Raw genomic sequence first — 22,423 nt, 5'->3', positions numbered from 1 at the left:
TATTCAGCATATATGAGGCTCTGGGTTTCATCCCTAGCATTAAATAAATAGATAAATAAATAAATAAATAAATAAATAAATAAAATAAAGCAGCAGGGGCTGGAGAGATGGCTCAGTGGTTAAGAGCACTCACTGGCTGCTCTTGCAGAGGACCTGGGTTCAGTTCCCAGCAACCACCTGGTGGCTAACAACCACTCATAACTCCAATTCCAGGGGATCTGACACCTGTTTCTGGCCTCCATGGGCATTGCACACACATGTTGCAGTTGCATGCATGCAGGCAATATATACACATATAATTTAAAAAAAAAAAAAAAGCAGCAAAACAAACCCTTGGTCATTCTACCATGGAATCTTGGCTGGGACTTGAGGACAGCGACGTGAGCGTGAGTGCGCTCACCATTCCCTCATCTGTGCCAGGACGCCCTGCTGCTGTTGCTGCTGCTGCTGCTACTGCCTGGCTGTGGTGCTTGGGGAACAGCAGCTGCAGAGCTGGTTGGTATTTCTCCCATCCAGAACCAGCTTCACAGCACTGGAGGTGCTCTTCCTGAGGGTCAATTCAGTGTTTTCACCCCAGTCTTATTCTTGTCTTTCTTTTTCTCCCCTACATCCAATAGAAAAAGTGATTTTCTCTCAGTTATGGGAGAAGGGAAAGATAGTTCAGGATCAAAGGAGCTCTGCTGCCCAGCTCATAGTCCTGATGGTGTCAATGTGGTGCTAACCTCATTTGTTGAACTGCAGAACTGGGCTTTGTAGTCACTGACTCTGGACACTTCCCACAGCCCTCTTGTTACCTTGCTTGTCCAAAGCCAGGTAGTGAACCCTCTTAACTCACAGTGCCAATCACACAAGAGTTGTTTGTTCGTACACTGAGAGAGAGTTTGTGTAGCTCAGGCTGGCTTTATACTCATTATGCAGCCAAGACTGACCTTGAGCTCCTAATCCTTGTGATGTCAACTCTCAAGTACTGGGATTACAGGTGAGCAACCTCCATGTCTGGTAGTTAAATAACTTGGGTATTTTTTGTTTGTTTGTTTGTTTGTTTGGGGCTTTTGAGATCTTTTGTCTCTGTGATCCACTTAAAAGTGACCCAGGCATGTCTGTATTGACCATCCATCCTCAGTGAGACAGAGCTGGTTTTCAGACATCGCTCCTCAGAGTGTTTAGAGCAGAGGCTGAAAGCCACTTGTCCCAGTACTGTCTCCTTTTCCCTCTGAGCTCAGGGGACGATACTGATTGGTCACCTGACTTTAGCCCCATATGCTATGCCAGAAAGAACAGGTCCCCAGCCTCAGGGTAAAGACAGTGGCCTTGGGGACCACTGCTTTTGTGACAGAGTAATGAAAGGAAAACAGCGTGATGCTGTGTCAGTAGCCTGCAGCAAAACTTCACAAATGAGTTTATTTCTTAAAATTATATTCATATACTTTCAGTATTTGGGGTCTTCTGTTAAATTCTTTTAGATGTCTTTGATGATACCATTTAAAGGATTTTGAATCAGTAAGCTCTCTATATTTGAAATTTTACAACCTCATGTAAAGGGATTGGGGGGCTATGTACTTGGGGTGTTGCTCCTGTAGCGCTAAAGAGCTGGGTCACAGCGTGCTACCAGCTCCACCTACTGTAGCCCCTTGTGCAGCTTTGGAGGAGCTGGGTCAGCTTTTGGTGAATTTTGCTTCCTTTTACAGATTGGAGCCTCTGCCATTTCTACCTTATGATCACCTGTTAGGCATCAGGAAGCAGATACTTTGATGTTCCTCTGTGATCTGCCAAACTGGGGAGTAGGGTGGAGGGGTAATCCTTGTCACAGGAAGGAGACAGGCCCTAGACCCAACTTCCCAAGGACAGTCTGGTCTGGGATTTAGTGCCATTTATTGTTGCTATTTAGTGTGATGTTACTGACACTCAGAACTGCCCCTTCTGATTTTTATTTCATTTCTATTTATTTTATTGAGACAAGGTCTCCCTGTGTAACCCTACCCAAGTTCCCAGCTTGGAACTCAGTATGTAGACCAGGCTGACCTCAAACTAACAGAGAGACCTGCCTTTGCCTCCTGAGTGCTGAAACTAAAGGCGTGTGCCTCCACCCCCAGCAGAGCTGCTCTGAGAGCACCAGTCATCTCACACCTGATGAATGTTACCTGAACAGCAAGGCTCCCAGTGTGTGTGTGCTCTGTAGGCCGTGGATCTCCCTCTTTGCTTTTCTGTAGAGTATAGGCTCTGGGACCCAGAGATTAACTTGGCTTTTGCTTTTGCCTTTCAGTTGACCACAGTCGGATTAAACTACACCAGGAAGAGAATGACTACATCAATGCCAGTTTGATAAAGATGGAGGAAGCCCAGAGAAGCTACATTCTCACCCAGGTAACAGGCTATCACCTGAAGAGTGTTGCTGTATATGCCACAGTTAAGAATTTCATGCCTGGCAGGCGTGGTGGCACATGCCTTTAATCCCAGCACTCAGGAGGCAGAGGCAGGGAGATCTTTGTGTGTTTGTGGACAGCCTTGTCTACATAGGGAGTTCCAGGTCAGCTGGGTTACAAGAAGATCTGTCTTAAAAAAAAAAAAAAAAAAAAAAAAAAATTTCGTGCCCTTTAGAAGTTCAGGCTTCTCAGAAACCAAAAGCCACAAGAAAGGGAGCCCACCCTCAAACTCTCTGTGTGGCACTGCAGCAGTCTTTCCTGGGGTGGCACAGTGGGAACACACTAGTCAGGAGAGCAGTGCTGAGCCCCGGTGGTCTTATGATGGGCAAGAGAGCCAGGCAGGAGAAGGACCTGGACCTATACCACAGAAGGCTGGACCTCAGTCCTTCAGAGGGCAAGCAGTCGGCCTCTGTCCCGAGAGCCATTCGGATTCCTTGCCACAGGCTCATTCTTTGACCTAATAAAAATAATCATTAGAGGACATGAGCAAACATGACATCACTTAGGATTCCTATAGCTCTGGGCATCCTTAAGAAAAAGCATGGTGAGTGTCCTGTAACTCTTCATCATATGTGACCATAAGGGTCTAGAAAGAAGAGAGAAGTTTCTTAATTGATTTTTCTCTGGTCTTAACCTATTACCAGCAGGTAGGTCTAAATAGGCTACATGTTTTCTTACCCTGATTTCCATTTGTCATTCCAGAGCAACTTAGCTTAGGCTGTAGGGTGAATCTCAGCATGGCAGTTTGGCATGCTGCTTGGAGGAAGTTAAACCTGGTGAGACCAGAAACTCGACAGGGGCTGGGCTGGGCTCATCCATCATGGCCCTCTCCTCCCTTTCTGTCTCAAGTCACCAGCCCAGAAACAGAAGATACCTCTCCCCCAAATCGCGGGGCGCATCAGCTGGCTCAGTCCTGGGCACAGAGTTCTCAATGTGTCAGTGCCAGGCCTCCTGGGCCTGGGCCTTGAAACCCCTCTGCCTCTCTGGGTGGGCTGCTGCTGGGCTTCCTAAGGAGGGCGGTGCCTGCTGGTGGGGAGCTGAGGCACAGTAACCTCTAAGGCCCTGCTAGAGAAGTCAGAGCTCTTTGCTCCAGCCATTCATTCATTTAGCTGAGGTAAGGAAGCCCTGGGTATGTGTATCAACTCATGATAGGGAATATGATGTCAAAGTCAAGTTAGCATCAAGAAATGGCCATGGGGGGCTGAAGAGGTAACTCAGTGGTTAAGATCACTGGCTGCTCTTGCAGAGGACTTGGGTTCGGTTCCCAGCAAGGGATCCAATGTCCTCGTCTGGCCTCTGTGGGCACTGCATGCATGAGTGCACTAACATACATGCAGACAAAACACTAATACACATAAAATAAAAAGAAACAAAAAAAGAAAGAAATTGCCTTGGTGAGCTAGAGATGGAGCTGAATGGTAGACCACTTGCCTAGCATGCAAGGCCCTAGGTTCAGTTCCCAGTACGGGCAAAAACAAAAATCCCACTACCAAAAACAGCATTCATTAAAGCCAGGTGTGGTCGCTCATACCTGTGATCTCAGCACTTCAGAAGCTGAGGCAGGAGAATTTCCCTGAATTTCAGGCCAGTGTGGACCAATGCGAGTTCCAGGCCAGCCTGGGCTACAGAGACTCAAGTGTTCTGCCTGTAATTACTTTGGACCTGTGCCACCCTGTCGATCCTGTAAGGTGGCACCATCAAAACAGTCTGACCTCAAGTAGTGTTTCTGATAGGGTGACTGAAACATTTTCCAAGCCACAAAACTCAGAACTTTTCCCACTCATTTTCGGTGTCATGCAGACCACAGCAGTTTTGTCGTAGTTTGCTTTTTTTGTTACAGTGATAAAGCACTGACCAAAACCAGTGTGGGAAGAAAGGGTTTCTTTGGTTTACAGTTCATCATCAGGGAAGCCAGGGCAAGCGTTCAAGACAGGAGCTGAAGCAGAGACCATGGAGCAACACTGCTTATTGGCTTGCTCAGCCTGCTTTTATACATCCCAAACCCACCCCACTCTCCCTTAGGGTGGCACTGCCCACACTGTCTGGGCCTTCCCATAACAACCAGCAGGTCCTCAAATGCCTTACAGACAATGGCCACAGGCCAGTCTGATCTGGGAAATTCTTCAATTGAAGTTCCTTCTTCCCAGGTGACTCTAGTTTGTGTCAAGTTAACAAAATTAAGCTGCATAAGTCGTCCTGTGACAGTCAGACATTGGAGAGAGCAGGGCATCCAGGTTTCACATTGTCCATATGCTCTATCCTTCACCTCCACTGTAGAGGACCTGCCAGGCCTGGGGTAGATCCTTCAGATCCTGAGACCTACTGTGCTTGGGGATAGGGACCATGGCAGGTGAGCTGCAGGATGCAGAGAGCTACAACCGTGGAGGGCTCCTAGAGGGCAGAGGATGAAAGACCTGGGTAGCCATCGGGTGCCCTGGATACCTGCATGCCTCGAGCTGCCTGTCTGTTATCTGAGGCGAAAGAGTCACATGTGCTGTGGCTCTTGTCAGATACCTGCTCACATATTCAGACAGGTAAGGTCCAGGTAGTACATTGCAGTGGTCACTGAATGAGAGGATGCCACAGGCTGGCATGGGGAAGGGGAGAGACAGGACTTAACAGGCAAAGATTTAGATGGAAATAGGTAAGAATTGAGACTGTTCTAGAAAAGGTTCTGGCCTGAAGAGTGAACAGGTCTGGTGTGGAAGACACAGGTGATGCTCTCCTGCAGTGTCCCAGAAGGCCAACAACCAAGATGAGCTCCAAGCATTTAATGTTCATCCATCGCCATCCACCCATGACTAGCTGGGCTCATTGCTTAGCAGGCAGCTGCCATGTCCAGGACCACCTGTGTGGCGGTTTGTGTGCCCGCGTCTCACATTTCTTGGTCCAGGGCTGAAGCCTATCCATGCTTAGACTCACCAGTACTAGTAGTAAGGAGAGAGGCTCACTCTGTATTGAGTGCTTGCTCCATTCCAGGTAGTGTGCTGAGTTCTTTACTGCGGCATTGCTATTTATATAACTTGTGAACAGGTACTGTTTTTAATCAAATGAGATGGATGGGGAAACTGAGGCATAGAGCAGTGAGGTGCCTAGCCTGAAGTCATATATGTTTGGGGCTGGGACTTGAACTGCTAGAATGTCATGGTGGCCCTGCCCGCACCACCTCTCACCTGCACCCGTAGTTTTGTCCCAAATCCCACCTACCTTTAGGCAAGGATCTAGTGCATCCCCTCAGCGGGCCAGCCAGGCCAAGAGAGACAGTCTGCACTTAAGTGCAGAAACAACTTTTCACTGCATGGTGAAATGTGAGGCTGGGTGACTGACCTCTGGTCAGGAAGGGACAGGTCCTGTCCCAGCCTTGGTTGCCACTCTACCTGAGCCTGTGAGCCCTGTCACTGGCTGACTGCCCAGGGTGAGCCCTCAGTACAGTGTGTTTGCATTTCTAGAGTCATGTAGTGTGTAACATGTGTTTGCAGGGACCCTTGCCTAACACATGTGGGCACTTCTGGGAGATGGTGTGGGAGCAGAAGAGCAGGGGCGTGGTCATGCTCAACCGAGTCATGGAGAAAGGGTCGGTAAGTTTGCATCCATTCCCCATAAGCTTGTGCATGTGCGTGCTGCAGTCGGCCTGCATGCCAGTGTACAAAGCTCTCATTCCCCTGAGTTCCTACTTTCTAGTTTCTTACATGACACCTTTCACTTAAAGACAATTAAATCATACGTGGATACACATCTGTTACAACAATCAGGTGAATGCAACCAGGGAGAAGCCCTCTGGAGCCTGGTGCAGGCAATCTGCCTTACCTGCTGTGCCTCCTTGGGACTACCTGTGTATGTGCAGTTGGCTAAACAGAATTGGTCCTAAAAGCAACTTTTTAGTGCATCTTCACCAAGCCTGTCTTGTTGGCTGGTCAGTGTGTCTCCTGTTGACAGCAGAGGTGGCTCTGCAGAATCATGGGAAACACTGGCTTCCAGGTCAGATTTTACCACCAGAGCCTCTGTCAGCACTGGCTGCACTGACGAGTACTGGTGCACATGCTCGGGGTTTGTGGCTCTTCAAGTTCTTGCAACTCTTAATATCATCCCTCAGCCTCTATCCCTTTAGCTGCCCTGCCTCTCAACCTGCTGCCTTCAGTCCCTTCTACCTGATGCTTCCAGAAAGTTCTTGGTACTGAGGTCTTACCACACCACTCACCTCTCAGGATGATCAACTGATGCAGTCTACAGAACCTTGTGGCTGGCCCTGGTTACCTAGCCACCATCTTGCCCACTTCCCAGACTCCAGCTCAGACTTTCTGTTTGTTTCTTGTCCTGTCCTTTGGGCCAAAGGTCTATCACAGTGCCATTGCACTCCACACCCAAGTGTCACCTTACAGCCAGCCCTACTGTCCCTTCCCTGCCCCATTCCTGTGATAGCCACTGAAGACTGGCTTTGAGTGCTACCTGAGGCAGGTGTAGAACAGAGCCAGCAGCCTCTTCCTTCCCCTCTGCAGGCTCAGCTGGCACTTGTGGGCTCCCCATCCAGAGGTTGAGGCCCCTGGAAAAGATGAGCTAACTTACTTATTCAGAAATCACCAGATGTGGTAGGATTTGCCATATGTGCATGTAGGTACATCTGTATGTATGTGATATATGAATGTATGTGTATGTATACACTGCTGGAAGTTCTGATGGCTCCTTGCAGTTAACACAGCTTGCTTTAGCAACTGCTGTTGCATTAGAGGAACGGTGTCTGCTCTGTAGTTGCTTGCCTGTCCCCAGACCTTGCTCTCAGCACCCCAGGCTGGTAAATAGGGCCCAGAGACACTGTGACCACCTTTCCCAAGATTACCAGTGACCATTAAAAGCATAGCTGGTCTGCTCAGTGGTCATTTCCTGTGAAAGTGTGGTCGTGGCCCTCATCTCCTCTATAATTGTTCTGTTCCATGCCAGCTCATGGGGCTGTGTGGAAAGCAATGTGTGCTTTGTGTGGGATGTATACCAGCACCCCAGTGGGGAGGGAAGAATACAGGAATGTGTGGTAGTGCTGACTCCACTCACCTAGTGTCCACTGTGCCCCAGCCCAGCAGAGACCCCTTCACTACACTCTGCCCTTTCTCCTCTGAGACTCATAGGTAGATGCAGCCCTCCTGCCTTTGGCAGACATACCTGGTACCCTTGGGACCTGGTGCTTCCTGGAAACCAGCTATGCCAATGACTGTGTACATTGGACTGGGGTCAGCAGCGGGGCCAGAGTTCTCATTGGTTCAATTTGAAGTTGACCTTAGACTTGTCAACATGGTGTGAGCTGTGTGTGAGGGTAGGACTGTTGTTTGCACACTGGAAGTAAGCTACGTAGTTTAATTTGCCATTCCAGAACACAGCCCACGTCTCTTCTGAAACCTCTATAAGAGTCAGAGTTGGGGTTCAGGTGATTGTAGCCCAGGCTCCTTAGGCTCCACATGGCTATGAACTGTTTACTTGGTCTGTAGTCATTGTCCTTCGGGGTGGAGACAAGCTATCTGTCTCAGAACCTGGGTTCTCCCCAGACTGTCTGGCCCTGAGGACTCTCCAGCATCAGCCTTCATGATGAGAACACATATTCAGCTTGGGATGCCGGAACACTGCACGCCACCTTCCTGTCAAGTTGGCCAAGGAGCCTCAGCGTGAATCTTGGCGATCACGCCCTGCTGTGGCCCCCTCACTTTCCAGTAAAAGTCAGGCTTCTGTTCAGGGCGTCGAGTTGGTGCCACTGACTAACTGGAAGTAGGGATTGCGTGCTCTTTTTTGTTGTTTTGTGTTTAAAACAGAAAGTTCTACGGGAAATGACAGAGCAGAATGGGTTCCTGTAGACGCCTAATTAAATATTAGTTGATGGGCACTTGGCTGTGTGCCAGAATGCCTCTGGGATCGTAGATTTTGCCCAGATTAGAGATCTGTCAGGCTTGGACTGTGCTTGTGACTAGAAGTGAAACTTAGAGCCTGTCCACCCTGCCCTGGGGTGAGGACACCCATCTTCTGTTCTGAACTGGCAGCTGCTTGGTGTTCTCTCTGCTCATGGTGAGCGCCCGCCCTGGCACAGGATCCCGAGCCCACTAGGTCACACTGCCTCTGGGATCTGACAGTCGGATTAAGTGCACCCTTTGAGTCCTTTCGAGGTCTTCCAGTCACCCTCACTCAGGTTCCCTGGGGCCTCAGATAGAGTAGTGCCTGAATCCTGGTGGGTAGAACTGCCCACAGCCGGTTCTGAATCCTGATGGGTATCACATAGAGTAGTGCCTGAATCCTGATGGGTAGAACTGCCCACAGCCAGTTCCGAATCCTGATGGGTATCACATAGAGTAGTGCCTGAATCCTGATGGGTAGAACTGCCCATAGCCAGTTCTGAATCCTGATGAGTATCACGTAGAGTAGTGCCTGAATCCTGATGGGTAGAACTGCCCACAGCCTGACAGGGTGGCCCAGTCAAGGAGCCCATCTTTGCCAGCTGGTCATCGAAGTCGGGAGGTATCTTGGGTTTGGCAGACCAGATCTTTGAAACAGACTTGTGTTGGGCTCTGGAGAAAACCTTCTTGGCTTCTGTACTGGAAATTCCATGCTATGGAATTTCTGTTTTCTCTACATTTGTATTGGTTTTGTTGGGGCAGCTTTGAGCCCCATAAAAGTAAGACCAGAAAGACCCCATGGTTTGCTCCTCAGCATTGGCTCCTCACAGCCCTGGATGATGCCTTGGGACCACAAGCTCCTACAGCCTGGTGTACTCTTGCCCCTCTTTCCCTGTCTCCTACTCTTTTCTGAGTCACTCAGTCTTCAGAACCTCCTCTTCCACGGAGCCTCCTCCAACCTCTTTCTTTCTTCAGCTAGCTGAACATCTCCCTCCTCTGAATGCCCAGGACATGTTCACAGCATCCCCTCCATCGGGAGTGAGCAGCTCTTTTGGCAGACAGGGCCAGTCCTGGAGCGGGTGGCGCGTGTGAGTTCCCAGTGCCCTGTACCACAGAGCCAGTCACTGTGCTTTGTTGGGGAGATCAGAGTATCCTCTGTCTAGGCCCCCTGTCAGACCTTCCTCAGACCCAGCAGTCATTTTTGCCCAGAACAGTCACCTGTAGGCAGGAAGGTCTGGGTACATGGCATAGAAACTTAGTTCAAGAATATGCAACTAAATTTGAACCAGACTTACTTTCTTTAACTTCAGACCAAATCTTTGAGTTTACCTGTTTTAAAGAAAACTGTAATGATCACCATTTGAATCAAGATCATCAAATAGTTTCTGAAGTTATCAAAATAGAACATGGAAGTATTTTTCTGAACTGAACCAAGTCAGAATGAAAGGGTGAGCTGCACTCTAACCACTCCCCTCAACCAAACTGGCTGGTCTGACTGTGGCCCCTCAGCCTGCCAGGGCTCCAGCCCTCTGTCCCATGCCTGTGGGGTTCCCTTACAGGGTCTTTAGTGATGGGTTGCTGCAGAAGGTGTTTGTGAGGGGTACAGCCTCTGTGGTGTGGTTTCACCTCACATCCAGGACCCAAGTGCTGTGCCTTGCTGCTACTGCTGGGTGGGAAGTCTGAGCCTAGGGACTGCTAGGTCATTCCTCCAACCACAATTCCACTAGGACAGGGACTGCACTGATTGGGAAACTCCAAGCCTACAAGCCTCCTATCTCAGATAGCCACTGACTGTGCAGACTAATCCAGTGTTTTTCCTCCCCTAGTTAAAATGTGCCCAGTATTGGCCACAAAAAGAAGAAAAAGAGATGATCTTTGATGACACAAATTTGAAGTTGACATTGATCTCTGAAGACATCAAATCGTATTATACAGTACGACAGTTGGAGTTGGAAAACCTGGCTGTAAGTACGGTGTACACCTAAGTCCTTCCAGGGTGCTTTGACTGCCCCATTCCTTATACCTGACTACTACTGACCACAATGTTCCCAGAAGGTGTGAGCCCTGTGTACAGTGTGACTGCACCCTGGTGAGTGGGGCTTGCTGGCATACTAACCAGTAACTGGTCAGTGAAGGGGCTGGGCACGAATGCCTCCTCCCCAGTGCTTTCTCACCTTTAACCCCCGTTGACCAGTTCGGAGGGAAAGCGTGGTTCTTACCCTAAGAGTGATCTGCGCCTGCCTGTGGGACTGGGGGCTGAAGTGGCACCTGCAAGAGAAATGGCAGTGAGCTTGCACCTTCCCCACAGCCACTGCTGTCTCCACCCACAGTCTCCATCCCAGGGAGAGAGTAGGCCCTGCTGTCCCTGCTTTCCTGGCCAGTGGAAGTTTTCCAGGCCAAGCCTTGGGTTAATTCACTGTAGGAAAAATCATCACACCGGTTGCTTGCTGTCACGAAGAGGAGATCCTGGGGCACGGCAAGGCTTTATGCTAAGGAGCAGTAGAGGGTCCGGCCCATGGCACAGAGGGGTCACTGGAACTGTGATGGAGGAGGCCATGCCAGTCTCAGGCACATTGGAAGGGGTTCACAGCAGCACCAGCCATGTTGTTGTTAAGCACAGCAGAGCCACTGTTGACTGAAATCGTAGCCTACTCTGTCTGACTTCTAGGCTAGAGCCAGGCCACAGCTCCTCATGTCTCTACTTCCTCTCGTTTCAGACTAGGGCTTGCAGGGGTTCTAGAAGGTCACATGTAGGAGGTCAGTAGGCACATGGGATCCTGAGAGCAGAGGGGAGTGAGGTAATAGCAGACCACTGCAGTGGGGCTTGCTGGGCCCTAGGAAAGGGCTGGACCTGCTACATAGTGACAATCGCCTGCCCTCGGGCCCCCCATGGCTCCATGCTCATGGTGAGGCCAGCTCTAGAACTTAAGACAGGCTGCCAGAAGTAGAAAGGAGGGTAAAGCCCCTGCCACAGCTTCACAGAGGGGCCAGGAGTGAGGCTGATGGAGGGAGGAGCCATCGCAGATCAGCAGGAATGCTGCTGGCAGGTGCTGTAGGGTCATGGGGTGCTGGAGGTTGCAGATACTGGAGGGTGTGAGGTATTCAAGGTTGGGGGGGTGCTAGAGGTTGTGAGCTGCTGGATGTTAACAGCATGCTGGAGGGTATGAGGTGCTGGAAGGTGTGTGGCAGACCCTTCCTAATGCTTTCCAGCATTTGCATGTCTGGCTTTTAAGAGTGACCTCTTGGGACTGGAGAGATGCTCAGTGGTTAAGAGCACAGGCTATTCTTACAGAGGCTCAATTCCCAGCATCCACATGGCAGCTAACAACTGTCTACAACTCCAGTTCCAGGGGACCCAACGCCCTCTTCTGACCTCCTCGGGCATACATATGCCATAGGTGCACTTACACACATGCAGGCAATGCACTCATACACAATAATAAATTTTTTTTAACTTTTTAAAAAAACTTTATTGAGCCAGGCATGGTGGCACACACCTTTAATCCCAGCACTTGGGAGGCAGAGGCAGGCAGATCTCTGTGAGTTCGAGGCCAGCCTGGTCTACGTAATGAGTTCCAGACCAGCTGGGGCTACAGAGAGACCCTGTCTCAGAAAGACAAAAAAAAAAAAAAAAAAAAAACTTTATTGAGAATTTCAGACATGCATATAAGGTGTTTTGATCAAATCCATGCCCACTTCCTCCCCTCCAACTCCTCCCATGTCTCCCCATCATATTTTTCTGACAACTTCGTGTACTCTTTCTTTCTTCCTTCCTTCCTTCCCTCCCTCCCTCCTTCCCTCCCTTCCTCCCTTCCTTCCTTCCTTTCTTTTTATGGGCTTTTTGCTACTCTTAACATTACCCATCTCTGAAGAGGTTTAGGGATTAGATGAAAGCTCCCAAATACTTTTGACATTTTTGACCTTTAGAACAGAGTATGTTGCTAAGAGGCCCAAGAACATTTTGACTTTTAGCCAAGAAACTTGAGTACTTTTCTTTGGGGTCTTTTTACCCTAACTGTCTAGCCAATTCCTACCTCCCATTCTTATCACACCATCCTCTGAAGAGGTTACCCAAATTGCCAATAGGGAATCAGGGCACAGACTGCTCTGGCTTCTTCCATTCTGAACAGGGATGCAGAGTGAAACAATTGGGGTACCCCTTCAGTGGGTCTATCTAAAAGACTCCCAAATTACATAACTCTTATCTGTAGGGTGAAAAGAAAGTCCTTGACTGGTGAATAGGAGATGTGAAGGAGAAGTAAGGGCAAGAGTAGTTAGCATTACAAATTCTAGACAGGGAACCAGAAAAAAGAACAGGGCAAATTTCATATGTTTGTGTCAGAGTCCTTTGGAGTTTCTTGATGAGAGCTTCCAAAGGCATCCCTCTATTGGGTTCCTCCTCATTTTCCTTTTGTCTGCCAAGGCTGGACTCAAGAGTGATGGACTCAGGATTTGTTTTCAGGCACTTTGATGGCTGTTGGAGTGGTTAGAATCAGTGTCAGTTCCCTCACAAAGGCTTCTAGATAGCAAGAGAAAACAAATTTATCCATCATTTTAGAACAATAGCGGGTTGTCTCCCTTAGCTACAGGTGGTCACTACAGTATTGGAGACGAAAGTTTGAAGTCTTACTTTTTTAAAAAATGACCTCTGATAAGTTCAGGAGAGCTTATTGAGGGGAACACAATTCAGAGAGAGCACAGAGGTAGTTTTTGTTGCTTAACAGAGCAAGTAAAGGCAGCTCTGAGGGTTTCTTTTGGGTTGGGACTTTTGGGGGGTGGTTTGCTTACTTTCAGACAAAGTCTTACCTGTAACCCAGGCAGGCTTCACACTTAGAATCCACCTTGCCTGGGCAGCACACAGGTTTGACATTGGGGCCTTTCTGGGGCTAGAGCAGAGGAGCCCATGCCCTTCTTAAGGATTAAAAGAAGACTCCTTTCTGTCAGACTTTCTTCTAAACCAGTTTTTGAAATTGTTCGAGACATGCACACACCATCCACCCAACAGAAGTCTTCCGTTTTGTAGGAGGGAAGGGGCTCTGTGAGTTCCCCTAAGATGTGCAAAGGCCTCCTGGCTGTGCATGCTGTGTCTGGTAGCCCCACAGGGGTGGCTATGCATTTCATGTGTATTTCCATGGCAGCAGGGACCATGCTGTGAGCTTGCAGAGCCGGCAGTGCCTTTGTGTCATCGTATCTGGCATGGTGGCTGACATATGGTTGACTTGATACAGAATGGTCTTGTCTCTAAGCTGATCTCTGGCTAGAGCCATTTGCCATCATTTGATCTCCAGGTGCTTAGGCTGTGTCCCAAGCACCCTCACATGTGGCAGGGAGTCCCTGGAGGCTGCTGCTGGCCCTCTGTGGACTCTCCCTGGGCCCATGTTTTAGGAGATGCAATCCTGGCGTCCTCTTGGCATCTTGTTCCTCTGTGCCTTCGGGGTTTAGGATCCCTAATGCCCTCCTGTAAAAGTATTGAACCACAGGGCTAGTGAGATAACTCAGTGCTTGAAGGCACTTGCCACCAATCCTGATAACCTGCATTTAATCCCCAGAATGGTGGAAGGAAAGAACCAACTGCCACAAGTTGTCCTCTGACCTCCACTCATGCACACACATCCCTCCGCACTAAATAAATGTTTAAAGGAAGCTAGACCACCTAGGAAAGAAAGTAGAGCTGAGCACAGCAGCCAAGGCTGTTCTTTCTGCTCCACACACAGGAACAACAGTTCCTGGAAATGCATATGGCCCTGCCAGGCAGAGGAGAGCCAAGGAACCCACAGGCAGGCCAGCCACTGGAGTGATGGCTGAAGCTGCTCATCGGCATCCGCCTCCTCTGTGGCAGTCCTGTCTTTGGAGACTGAGTCAGTTACACTTTTTTTTTCTGAAGTGACTGTCTCCAGAAACACCCCAGTGGTCTTCCTGGCCTCCAGAGCTGTGTCTGCCCCACACAACTCATTATTGGAAGCCTCACCCTTTCTGAGCTTGTGGAGAGTGGCAGTGCAGTGTCACTGTGATTTTGAAGCTGACACAGTTGTGGCCACATACGTAGCCAAAGTTGAAGGAACCGGGAGAAAAGTGGGAGAGATTGTTCCCTGCCAGAGGATAAGGCCATGGAGGAGAAGGCAGCTGGGTCACTCCTCTTTCAGCCCAATGGCAAGAAGTGGCTTGGTGTGTACTTGATCTGCGCTCTCTGTCCAGTTAATCTGCTCAGCATCACCATGGTCATATTCTCTTCAGACTCGGGAAGCCCGGGAGATCCTGCATTTCCACTATACCACGTGGCCTGACTTTGGAGTCCCGGAATCACCAGCCTCGTTCCTGAACTTCCTGTTCAAAGTTCGAGAGTCAGGCTCACTTAGCCCGGAGCATGGCCCCATCGTGGTGCACTGCAGTGCGGGCATCGGCAGGTCGGGGACCTTCTGTCTGGCTGACACCTGCCTTTTGCTGGTGAGGAGGGCTTTGCAAGCCTGGGAAGAGAGGGAATACAACTGAACCCCACCCTGCCAGCCACAGCCCCATCACTGCCTACAGGCTCCTCCTTTAGGCAACACCCAGCTGTAGCCCTTTGCCTTTGGCTCCCAAACAGTGACTCTGCCCTGTCTGGCTTTGTTTGCAGGGTGCTCCCAGTGTCACAAGCACCAGGGAGCCCTAGAATCCCCTTGTCTCCACTCTGACCTCTTTCAGCCCAGGCCTGAAAGGACCCAGGTTTGCTGTTTCCTCCCATTCTCTGGAGTCCCTCCATCGCCCCACCATGACTTTCCTAGGTAGAAGCCACCTTGAACACAGAATGTTGCCTTGCACCACAGCAGGCACCGGCTGACTGGGGTCTCCTTGTTGGCTTTCAGATGGACAAGAGGAAAGACCCTTCTTCTGTGGATATCAAGAAAGTGCTGCTGGAGATGCGCAAGTTCCGCATGGGGCTGATCCAGACAGCCGACCAACTGCGCTTCTCCTACCTGGCTGTGATCGAAGGCGCCAAGTTCATCATGGGTGACTCCTCCGTGCAGGTCTGCCTGTTCTGCCTAGCTCATGCATGCCAGTTTTCAGGCTTGGTTCTTACTGCTGAGGACAGGACCCAGGCCGTGCCACTGAGCTACGTCTGAGCCTTTGTTTTTGTCTCTGAAGGAGACTCCAGTTGAGAAAGGTCAAACAATGTTAGAGATCAGAGGAAATAGCTAGCTGTTGTGTTTAAATAGGTAGAAAGTTGTTAGATGCTAAGTTCCAGTTCTGCCTTTGAAGTGCTCTAAGAGCGAAAGCTCGTTGATAGGGAGAATGGACTTGATTTTCTAAAGATCTAACTTTAGTAGGTGTCTATAATGTCTATAATCCCAGCCCCTTGGTGGTGGAGGCAGGAGGACCAGGAGGAGTTCAAGGCCTGTCTGGGCTATGAAACTCTGCCTCAAAAAAGAAAATAAGTTTACCTTCAAATGTTGGACTGGAGCCGCAGATGCCAAGATGCTGGCTGTGGCTTCATGGTGAGGGGGCAGCAGCTGACTGACTTCTCTTGCTACTCTTTCAAGGATCAGTGGAAGGAGCTTTCCCACGAAGACCTGGAGCCCCCACCTGAACATGTGCCCCCACCTCCTCGACCACCCAAACGTATCCTGGAGCCTCACAATGGGAAATGCAAGGAGTTCTTCTCCAACCACCAGTGGGTGAGGGAAGAGACCTGTGAGGATGAAGACGGCCTGGCCAGAGAAGAAAACAGAGCCCCCTTAGGTGCCCTCTGCAGCGTGGACAGGTAACGGAGGTGCCTGGCTTGTTGGGGTGGAAGGAACCGGCCTCTCAGAAACACATGGAAGCATGGAAAACTGGAGCTGTTTGTGCATGCATGGGAAATGGTACCCTCCACTTGAGCTGCCTCTCCTGGCTGAAGGTGCCCATTGCTTGCCCGCCGCGGTGGGGTTCTAGTGCCCCCTTGTGGTGCTCATCAGATCCAGCTCATGAGGGACTGGGCAGGGACCTTCCCTGCCCCTGCCAGTGCCAGTCTATGGGCTCTGTTGCATTCACTTCCCTACATTGATGTGGGTATTGTTGAGCACCTGCTCATACCTGTGAGGTATTGAGGTAATACTACAGTGTGCCCCAGGGTCTCTGCTGCAGAATATCCTTTTGGGAAAAAGCTAGCCTGCAGGGACTGGCACCATGTGGAGGCTGAAGCCTGCATAGGAGGGAGCCTGCTCCTGAGGTGCTGAGGCAGCTCTTACAGTGTGCAGAGGCATGGCCCCCTTGTGCTCCTGGGAAGGCACAGCAGGCCGTTTACTGGGATTGGGGAAGCCATGCTTCCCCTGCACTGGTATGTGGATCTGGTGCACCAATGGTGGGAGCTGGGAGTTTTTGGCTGTGCTAAAGCACACACACCAGGGGGCTGCTGGCTGATTGATCCTGGCATTAAACCCAGCCCTGGCTTGGGGTGCTGTCCCAAGGTCCCTGGGGGCCGGAGGATGCCAAGCGGGCTGCTGTCACTCTGGCCTTCCCCCAGCAATGCGCTTGTTTCTCACCAGAACGCCTTCATCAGAGCACCTCTGTCCTCTGTTCTTAAGGGAGGTAACCCACCTCTGCCTCTCTCCACAGTATGAGTCAAGACACTGAAGTTAGGAAACGAGTAGTGCGTGGAGGTCTGCGAGGCGCCCAGGCAGCAGTCCCCACCGAGGGAGAGCCAGCCCCACCCGGGGAAGAGGAGAACTCGGTGCACACGTCAGCGCACTGGAAGCCCTTCCTGGTAAACGTGTGCATGGCCACGGTGCTGGCCACTGGCGCATACCTCTGCTACCGGATGTGTTTTCACTGACGGACGTGTTGGCGAGGCGCGCCAGAGGCACTGCCGCGGCCCTGTTACCATTCGGTCTGCGTTAGGATTCGGTCTGCAGAGCGTCTGAGCCCATCTCAGAGGAGCAGCTCACCAGCCCACAGTGGAACTGAAGGGCTGACCAGAGGATGCAGCATCCGCTGTGGTTTGAAGGAGCCCTGTGGTCCCAAGAGTACAGGCGTCTAATCTCAGGGCCTTAACTGTTCAGGAGAAGTAGAGAAAATGCCAAATATGCCGTGCGCTCTCTCACCTCTCTCCCTTTCTTTCTCTGGTTTGTTTGTTTTTGAAAAAAATAGAATTACAACACATTGTTGTTTTTAACCTTTATACAACAGGTTTTTGTTATTTCTGGAAAAAATGATGCTAGGCACTTAGGAAATACTCTTGTACCCTGAGTGGTATAATCAGATTCACAATTTACATTGATTTCCCAGGGAAAGAATCCCAAATTGTCAGAACATAAATGTTCTTGCTTTTGGGGCAGCCTGAGTCTGGATGCCAGGAGCCTGGTGTTGCCCAGGAGCTGCCCTGTTGTGAGGAGAGAAACTGCACAGGCCGGCTCTGCTTGCTCAGGCTGTCCCTGCTGCTTTTCAGTGGCATCTCCACCAGTCCTCCTGTGCTGGCTGCCTTCTCATGCACGGCCTTCACCATCCCATCTCTGTAAAGGGGTTTCCTTGAGGACCCTGTCTCAGGGTCAGGGTCACCACCAGGTGGCTGCCAGCATTCCTCCCGGCAGTTTCCACTTCATTTGGAAAGTAAGTGCCACAGCAAGAGAATGGAACCCCGGGAGACCGAGGGTGGGACTGAGAAGGGGAGGGAGGAGCCTTGGCACCGTGGAAGCCTCCTCGCAGGGCTTCTCCATCCTTTCAAACATTCAACCATCCACCATCTCTAATGCATCAGATTTTTCCTTAGTGGTGATTTTTAGAGCTCTTGGCCAGTGGCTCCCTCAGAGTTGGTGTGACCAGCTCTGAGCTCATTGGAACCATTTGCTTTCATTCTAATTCCTGTTCAACATCGGCATACAGCCTGACCTTCAGCCCTCCCAACCCCCCATCTGCCTACAGAGCCTGTTCCCGCCAGCAAGCAGGCTATAGAGGCGATGAGAGGGAAGGGCTGCCAGCCGGTGGAGAGCAAGCTGAGGAACACATTTCTCCCTGTGCTTCATCCTTCTGCTCCCTTCTCTCTGGTACCAAGTCCACCTCCACTTTGAGGAGAGCAAGGAAGAACAGAGGCAGAGCAGTGGCCCACGCAGGTGTGGCCCCCCAACCCACCTGAGCATCCCAGGGGTGGCGCCCAACATCCCCCTCCATCCACTATTTATTCTTCATGTTTTCCCCCAAAGGCACTGCACTGCATGAGCGTTTCCTTAAATCAATATATAAGCTGTTTTGATGTCAGCCTGGCACCCAGGGCTCCAAGTATAATAACAAATCAGTTCTTGGGCTGAGTTGGGAGCACAGGGATGCTTGACCTGGGGCTGGGGGCAGGAGTTTCGGGTATTGGAAGTGATCTGCAGAACATGGAGCAGTAGTGTGTAAGGGACCGTGGCTATTTATGAAGCCCGGTGGTGTGCAAGAGCCAGGGCCCAGCCTCTCCCCATCTACTAGAACCTGATCCCAGCACCTGCTTTTCCTAGAAAACATGCGAGGTCTCCTGTCTGGGCTCAGTGCCATGTGTTTGATATGAGAAACTTAGATGCCCACTCACTGGACGGCCCCTGTCCAGCTGTCTCTGCATCATCTGACCAGACATGGCTGTTGCAGTGACCACCACTCCTCGCCAGAACAGTGCTGCCTTCCAGTGACAGATACTGGCATCATTCCTGGTGGGACATTCTTGTGACTTCCTGGCCTGGCCTGGCCTGGCACAGCCGGGCCCTTCTGTATCAGACATTCCAAGGGTATGGCCAACCACATTGACACCTCATGCCCTGGACATTAGGCAAGCAGGGTTCCCCCTGGGATCAGCCTTCTCCATTTCCAGTCCATGCTCCTCTGGAGCAGGCCAGGGTTAGAAGTAAGGCAGCTGTGGGAAACACCCTCCTGGACATAGCCTGGGTGACAGTCCTCAGTCAGCCTGCTGCCATTGCTGGCCCAGGTCACCTTGCCCAGAGGTGTGCCACTCTTGAGCCCCATGGGACTGACGGTGCTCATGACTTCCTGCAAGGGAACTTAAGGCCTTCACACCGAGTGGCTGTCAAATAAGAAGTGATGGCAGCTGATGCTTCAAGCTGCCTCTTGCCAGCATTTCACATTTTGCCTTTCACCCAGAGAAGCCAGCGTAGAGCCACTCTGGCAAGGACTGTGGCAGGGACCATGGCAGCCGAGCCCAGGGAGGCATGGCACAGCCAGGGTCCAGGCTGGGAGCAGTTGGTGATGGGCTTGTGTCTGTAGTAGTGGGAGTGTACAGCAGCCTTCTAGACAAATGTCCGGTTAGCCCCATGTCCTCGGGGAGCAGATGGCTCTGGGCCCCATCACCTGTGTTGGAGAGGTAGCAAGCTGCTCTGCTGTATGCCTTAAGCCAATATTTACTCAGCAGGTCATTTTTTTTTTTTTACAATGGCCATGGAATAAACCATTTTTACAATAATAAAATTGAACAACAACAAAATGAGGTGTTTCAATATATCTTCAGTGTGTGTGTGTGTGTGCGCGCGTGTGTGCAGGTGCATGCCTAGGTAGAGGTGTCTCGGGGTTTTCTGTGACCTCACAGAACTGGCAGGCTGCACCGTGTTCTAGCTTGCCGTATCAGCAATGGATTTGCATTTCAGTTGCAACAATAAATTGTTTTTTCTAAAGAACTTGGATGTGAGGCACTTCCCATTTCTTGACCAATGGACCTGAACCAGGACAGACAGCTGTCTGTTTCCACAGACTGGAAGCAGATGTCTGTCCTGCAGGTTAGAGGGCTCTGGGTGTGCATGCCAGTGGCTGGCCAGCCTGCCTTTGCTGCAGTTTGTGGGACACTTAGGGCCTCTACCTGCTCCCACTATTTGGGACTGGAGAGATGGCTCAGCAGGGAAGGGCCTTCCTGTTCTTCAATGTCAGGCAGCTGCCTGTAGCTCCAGCTCCAAGGGATCCACGCCCTTCTCTGGCCTCTGAGGGCACTGTACTCACATGCACATAGCCATAGTCAGACATACACATTTTTTTTAAAAAAGTCAGATCAGGCTCGCACAGTGGCAGACACGGTACAAACCTTCACATCCCTCAGGGATTCACGGCTGCCTGTGGTGTCAACAGCCCACACCACAGAGCGATCGTAACGCCCTGCCACTGCTCCAGTCAAATCTTTCAGGTGTGAAAATGGTATCTAAAGCTTTCAAAGGGAGGCAGAACACCCACATGAAAAGGTGACTAAGTTTATAACTTTGGGACAGAAATCCAATAGGATAAAAGGCTTGAGAGAGCCTGGGATATCCCCAAGGTGTCCAGGGAGGCAGCAGCCATGAACCTTGGAAATCAAGTGTGGGGAGGATCCTGAGGCATCCTGCAGAGACCATTGTCCTGGGCCGCCCCCTGTTGTGTCACAACGTACCCAAGTTAGGAGAGTGCAGAGGGTGGTGGCTTGCGGGGCACAGCAGTGTCTACTTTGGGAACAAAAGTAAAACATGCATTAAGAGTTTTTTAATTGAGATTTCAGGAAATGGACATACGAATAAGGCAAATAAATACCAAGTAAAAGCACAGCACATACCATCCTCAGGAATTCTAAAGGGAGGGTCTGCCACTGACATCCAGAGCCCTCAAATCACAGGGGACTCAGGACGCTGGGCCTTGTTGGTTTGGGGTTTGATTTTAATGCATTTAAACAGGAAGCTCATTGTGTTTGCCCCCAGCAGCCTCAGTGAAATCCTTCACACCAGCTTCTGGAGCAGCTCATTTAACTGCCTGAGGTTGCCATGCATCACAAATTGGATCCCATTCGATTTCCAGGGCCAGAGCAAGTGGTGTTCCTGCCTGGGAGGCTCCGGACTCCTCAGCTGCTTTTCTTTCCTGCTTTTGAACTCAGAATGGAAGGCCCTTGGCTTGCTACTGTGAGGCCAAGCAGGTGCTTGAGCCACAGTTGGGCCTAAGAATCAGGGTTGTAGAAACCCTGGCTTCAGGCCTCCCACCTTCCCTGGCTCAGCAAGGTAGCAGCTAGCTGGCCTGCCAGTCAGCTATCAGCCTGTTAGTGGACCAGGAGCTCTGCCCCTCTGTACAGAGTGGGGGGAGGGGGAGCTCACATTTTATACACTATCTTGAATCCTGTATACATGGCCTCAGCTGCCTGGCCTGGGCCCCTTACTGCATGGACAGCACCAGCTTCCCTGGCTCTGTGCCCAGGGACGGCCAGCTAGGCAAAACAGCACTTGGAGGCCACATAGTCTCCAGGGAACCACACACTATTTCTTCCTGCTCTGGGAATCTGCCACTGTGCCCCTGGGCAGAGTCAGTAACTCAAGCCTCAGGGAGCTGCCTGGCCAGCTCACACTGGTGAGGGAGCAGCAGGTGTTCCCCCACCAAAGCTTGGGCACCATGCAGCTGCACAGCACAGAAGAGAAATGCCAGATTGGAGCTCAGCAGCAGCAGCTTTTTAAAATATCGTGATCTCAACATCTGCCTCCTGAAGGAAGACTTCTCTTTGTTCTGAATGAAGTTTGCCCATCTTCTCGATAGCTAGGCGTCCTTTCTCACCTGAAATGCAGAGATGGTTGTCACTGGGCTGTCACCACCTCTGTACCCTATTTTGCCAGGTGGCCTTAGGACTAAGGCACGTGAACCTTGCTGTCAGCAGAGGGACAGGACAGGAGTGTTTGGGGAATCCCCCTGCTGGCAACTGGGCGGATTAAGCCTGCCTATAGCTGTGGCATCTTCTATGTTGGTGTAGCCCTGCTTTGCCCCTGCCTTTCCACCAAGGGCTGTAAACTGAAGTGTAAGAAGAAAATAAAACCCTTGTTACCAGCCTGCTGTGAAGGCAGCTGTTCTGGGTAGGGGCTGCTAAGCATGAGGGTGACTTATGGCAGGGTCCCTAGTGGTCCCTGCCTGCTGCTGAGAGCCAAGGGTGGCCTCCCCTCAGCCATCTCCACTAGAACTTTGGGACCCCCACTGCTGTACATGACTGCACTTTACCGAATGACAGTGTGGCTTCCCGCGCTGTTGCCCGCACAACTTCCAGGTCAGATTGGCACAGGCTGGCAATCTGCTCAATGCTCTCGATCCCCTATTTGAGGCCAGGAGAACAAGATTCTGTTAGGTAGCCCTGCAGCGTCACCTCCAGTATGGCTTCCAGAGCCTGGCCCTGCCTTTTCTGGAGGCCCCCTGGCTTCTGACACTGCCTCTGTC

At 50.9% G+C, this 22,423-nt stretch overlaps 2 protein-coding genes across 3 annotated transcripts in view; one reads left to right on the top strand and one right to left on the bottom strand.

Annotated features, from left to right (window-relative positions):
• Positions 1-19,709, top strand: part of Ptpn1 (protein tyrosine phosphatase non-receptor type 1) — a 62,821-nt gene extending 43,112 nt beyond the window's left edge. For both annotated transcript variants that reach the window (XM_008835161.3, XM_029564554.1), the window contains exons 3-9: positions 2,264-2,364; positions 5,903-6,001; positions 10,117-10,254; positions 14,525-14,734; positions 15,133-15,294; positions 15,808-16,028; positions 16,862-19,709. In XM_008835161.3, coding sequence (XP_008833383.1) covers positions 2,264-2,364; positions 5,903-6,001; positions 10,117-10,254; positions 14,525-14,734; positions 15,133-15,294; positions 15,808-16,028; positions 16,862-17,078 — 1,148 coding nt within the window. In that variant the 3' untranslated portion in view covers positions 17,079-19,709. The remainder of the gene's footprint in view (positions 1-2,263; positions 2,365-5,902; positions 6,002-10,116; positions 10,255-14,524; positions 14,735-15,132; positions 15,295-15,807; positions 16,029-16,861) is intronic.
• Positions 19,710-20,710: 1,001 nt separating this feature from the next.
• Positions 20,711-22,423, bottom strand: part of Ripor3 (RIPOR family member 3) — an 87,826-nt gene continuing 86,113 nt past the window's right edge. Inside the window, exons 21-22 of the mRNA XM_008835160.3 lie at positions 22,211-22,301; positions 20,711-21,775 (exon numbers count right to left, since the gene is read on the bottom strand). Of these exons, the coding sequence (XP_008833382.1) occupies positions 21,675-21,775; positions 22,211-22,301 (192 nt within the window). The 3' untranslated portion in view covers positions 20,711-21,674. The remainder of the gene's footprint in view (positions 21,776-22,210; positions 22,302-22,423) is intronic.

The sequence above is a fragment of the Nannospalax galili genome, unplaced genomic scaffold (genome assembly GCF_000622305.1).
Source record: "Nannospalax galili isolate Female #2095 unplaced genomic scaffold, S.galili_v1.0 scaffold596, whole genome shotgun sequence".
NCBI lineage: Eukaryota > Metazoa > Chordata > Mammalia > Rodentia > Spalacidae > Nannospalax > Nannospalax galili.
Note: the sequence above shows the minus strand (reverse complement) of the source record. Positions and strands in the feature narration are given on the sequence as shown.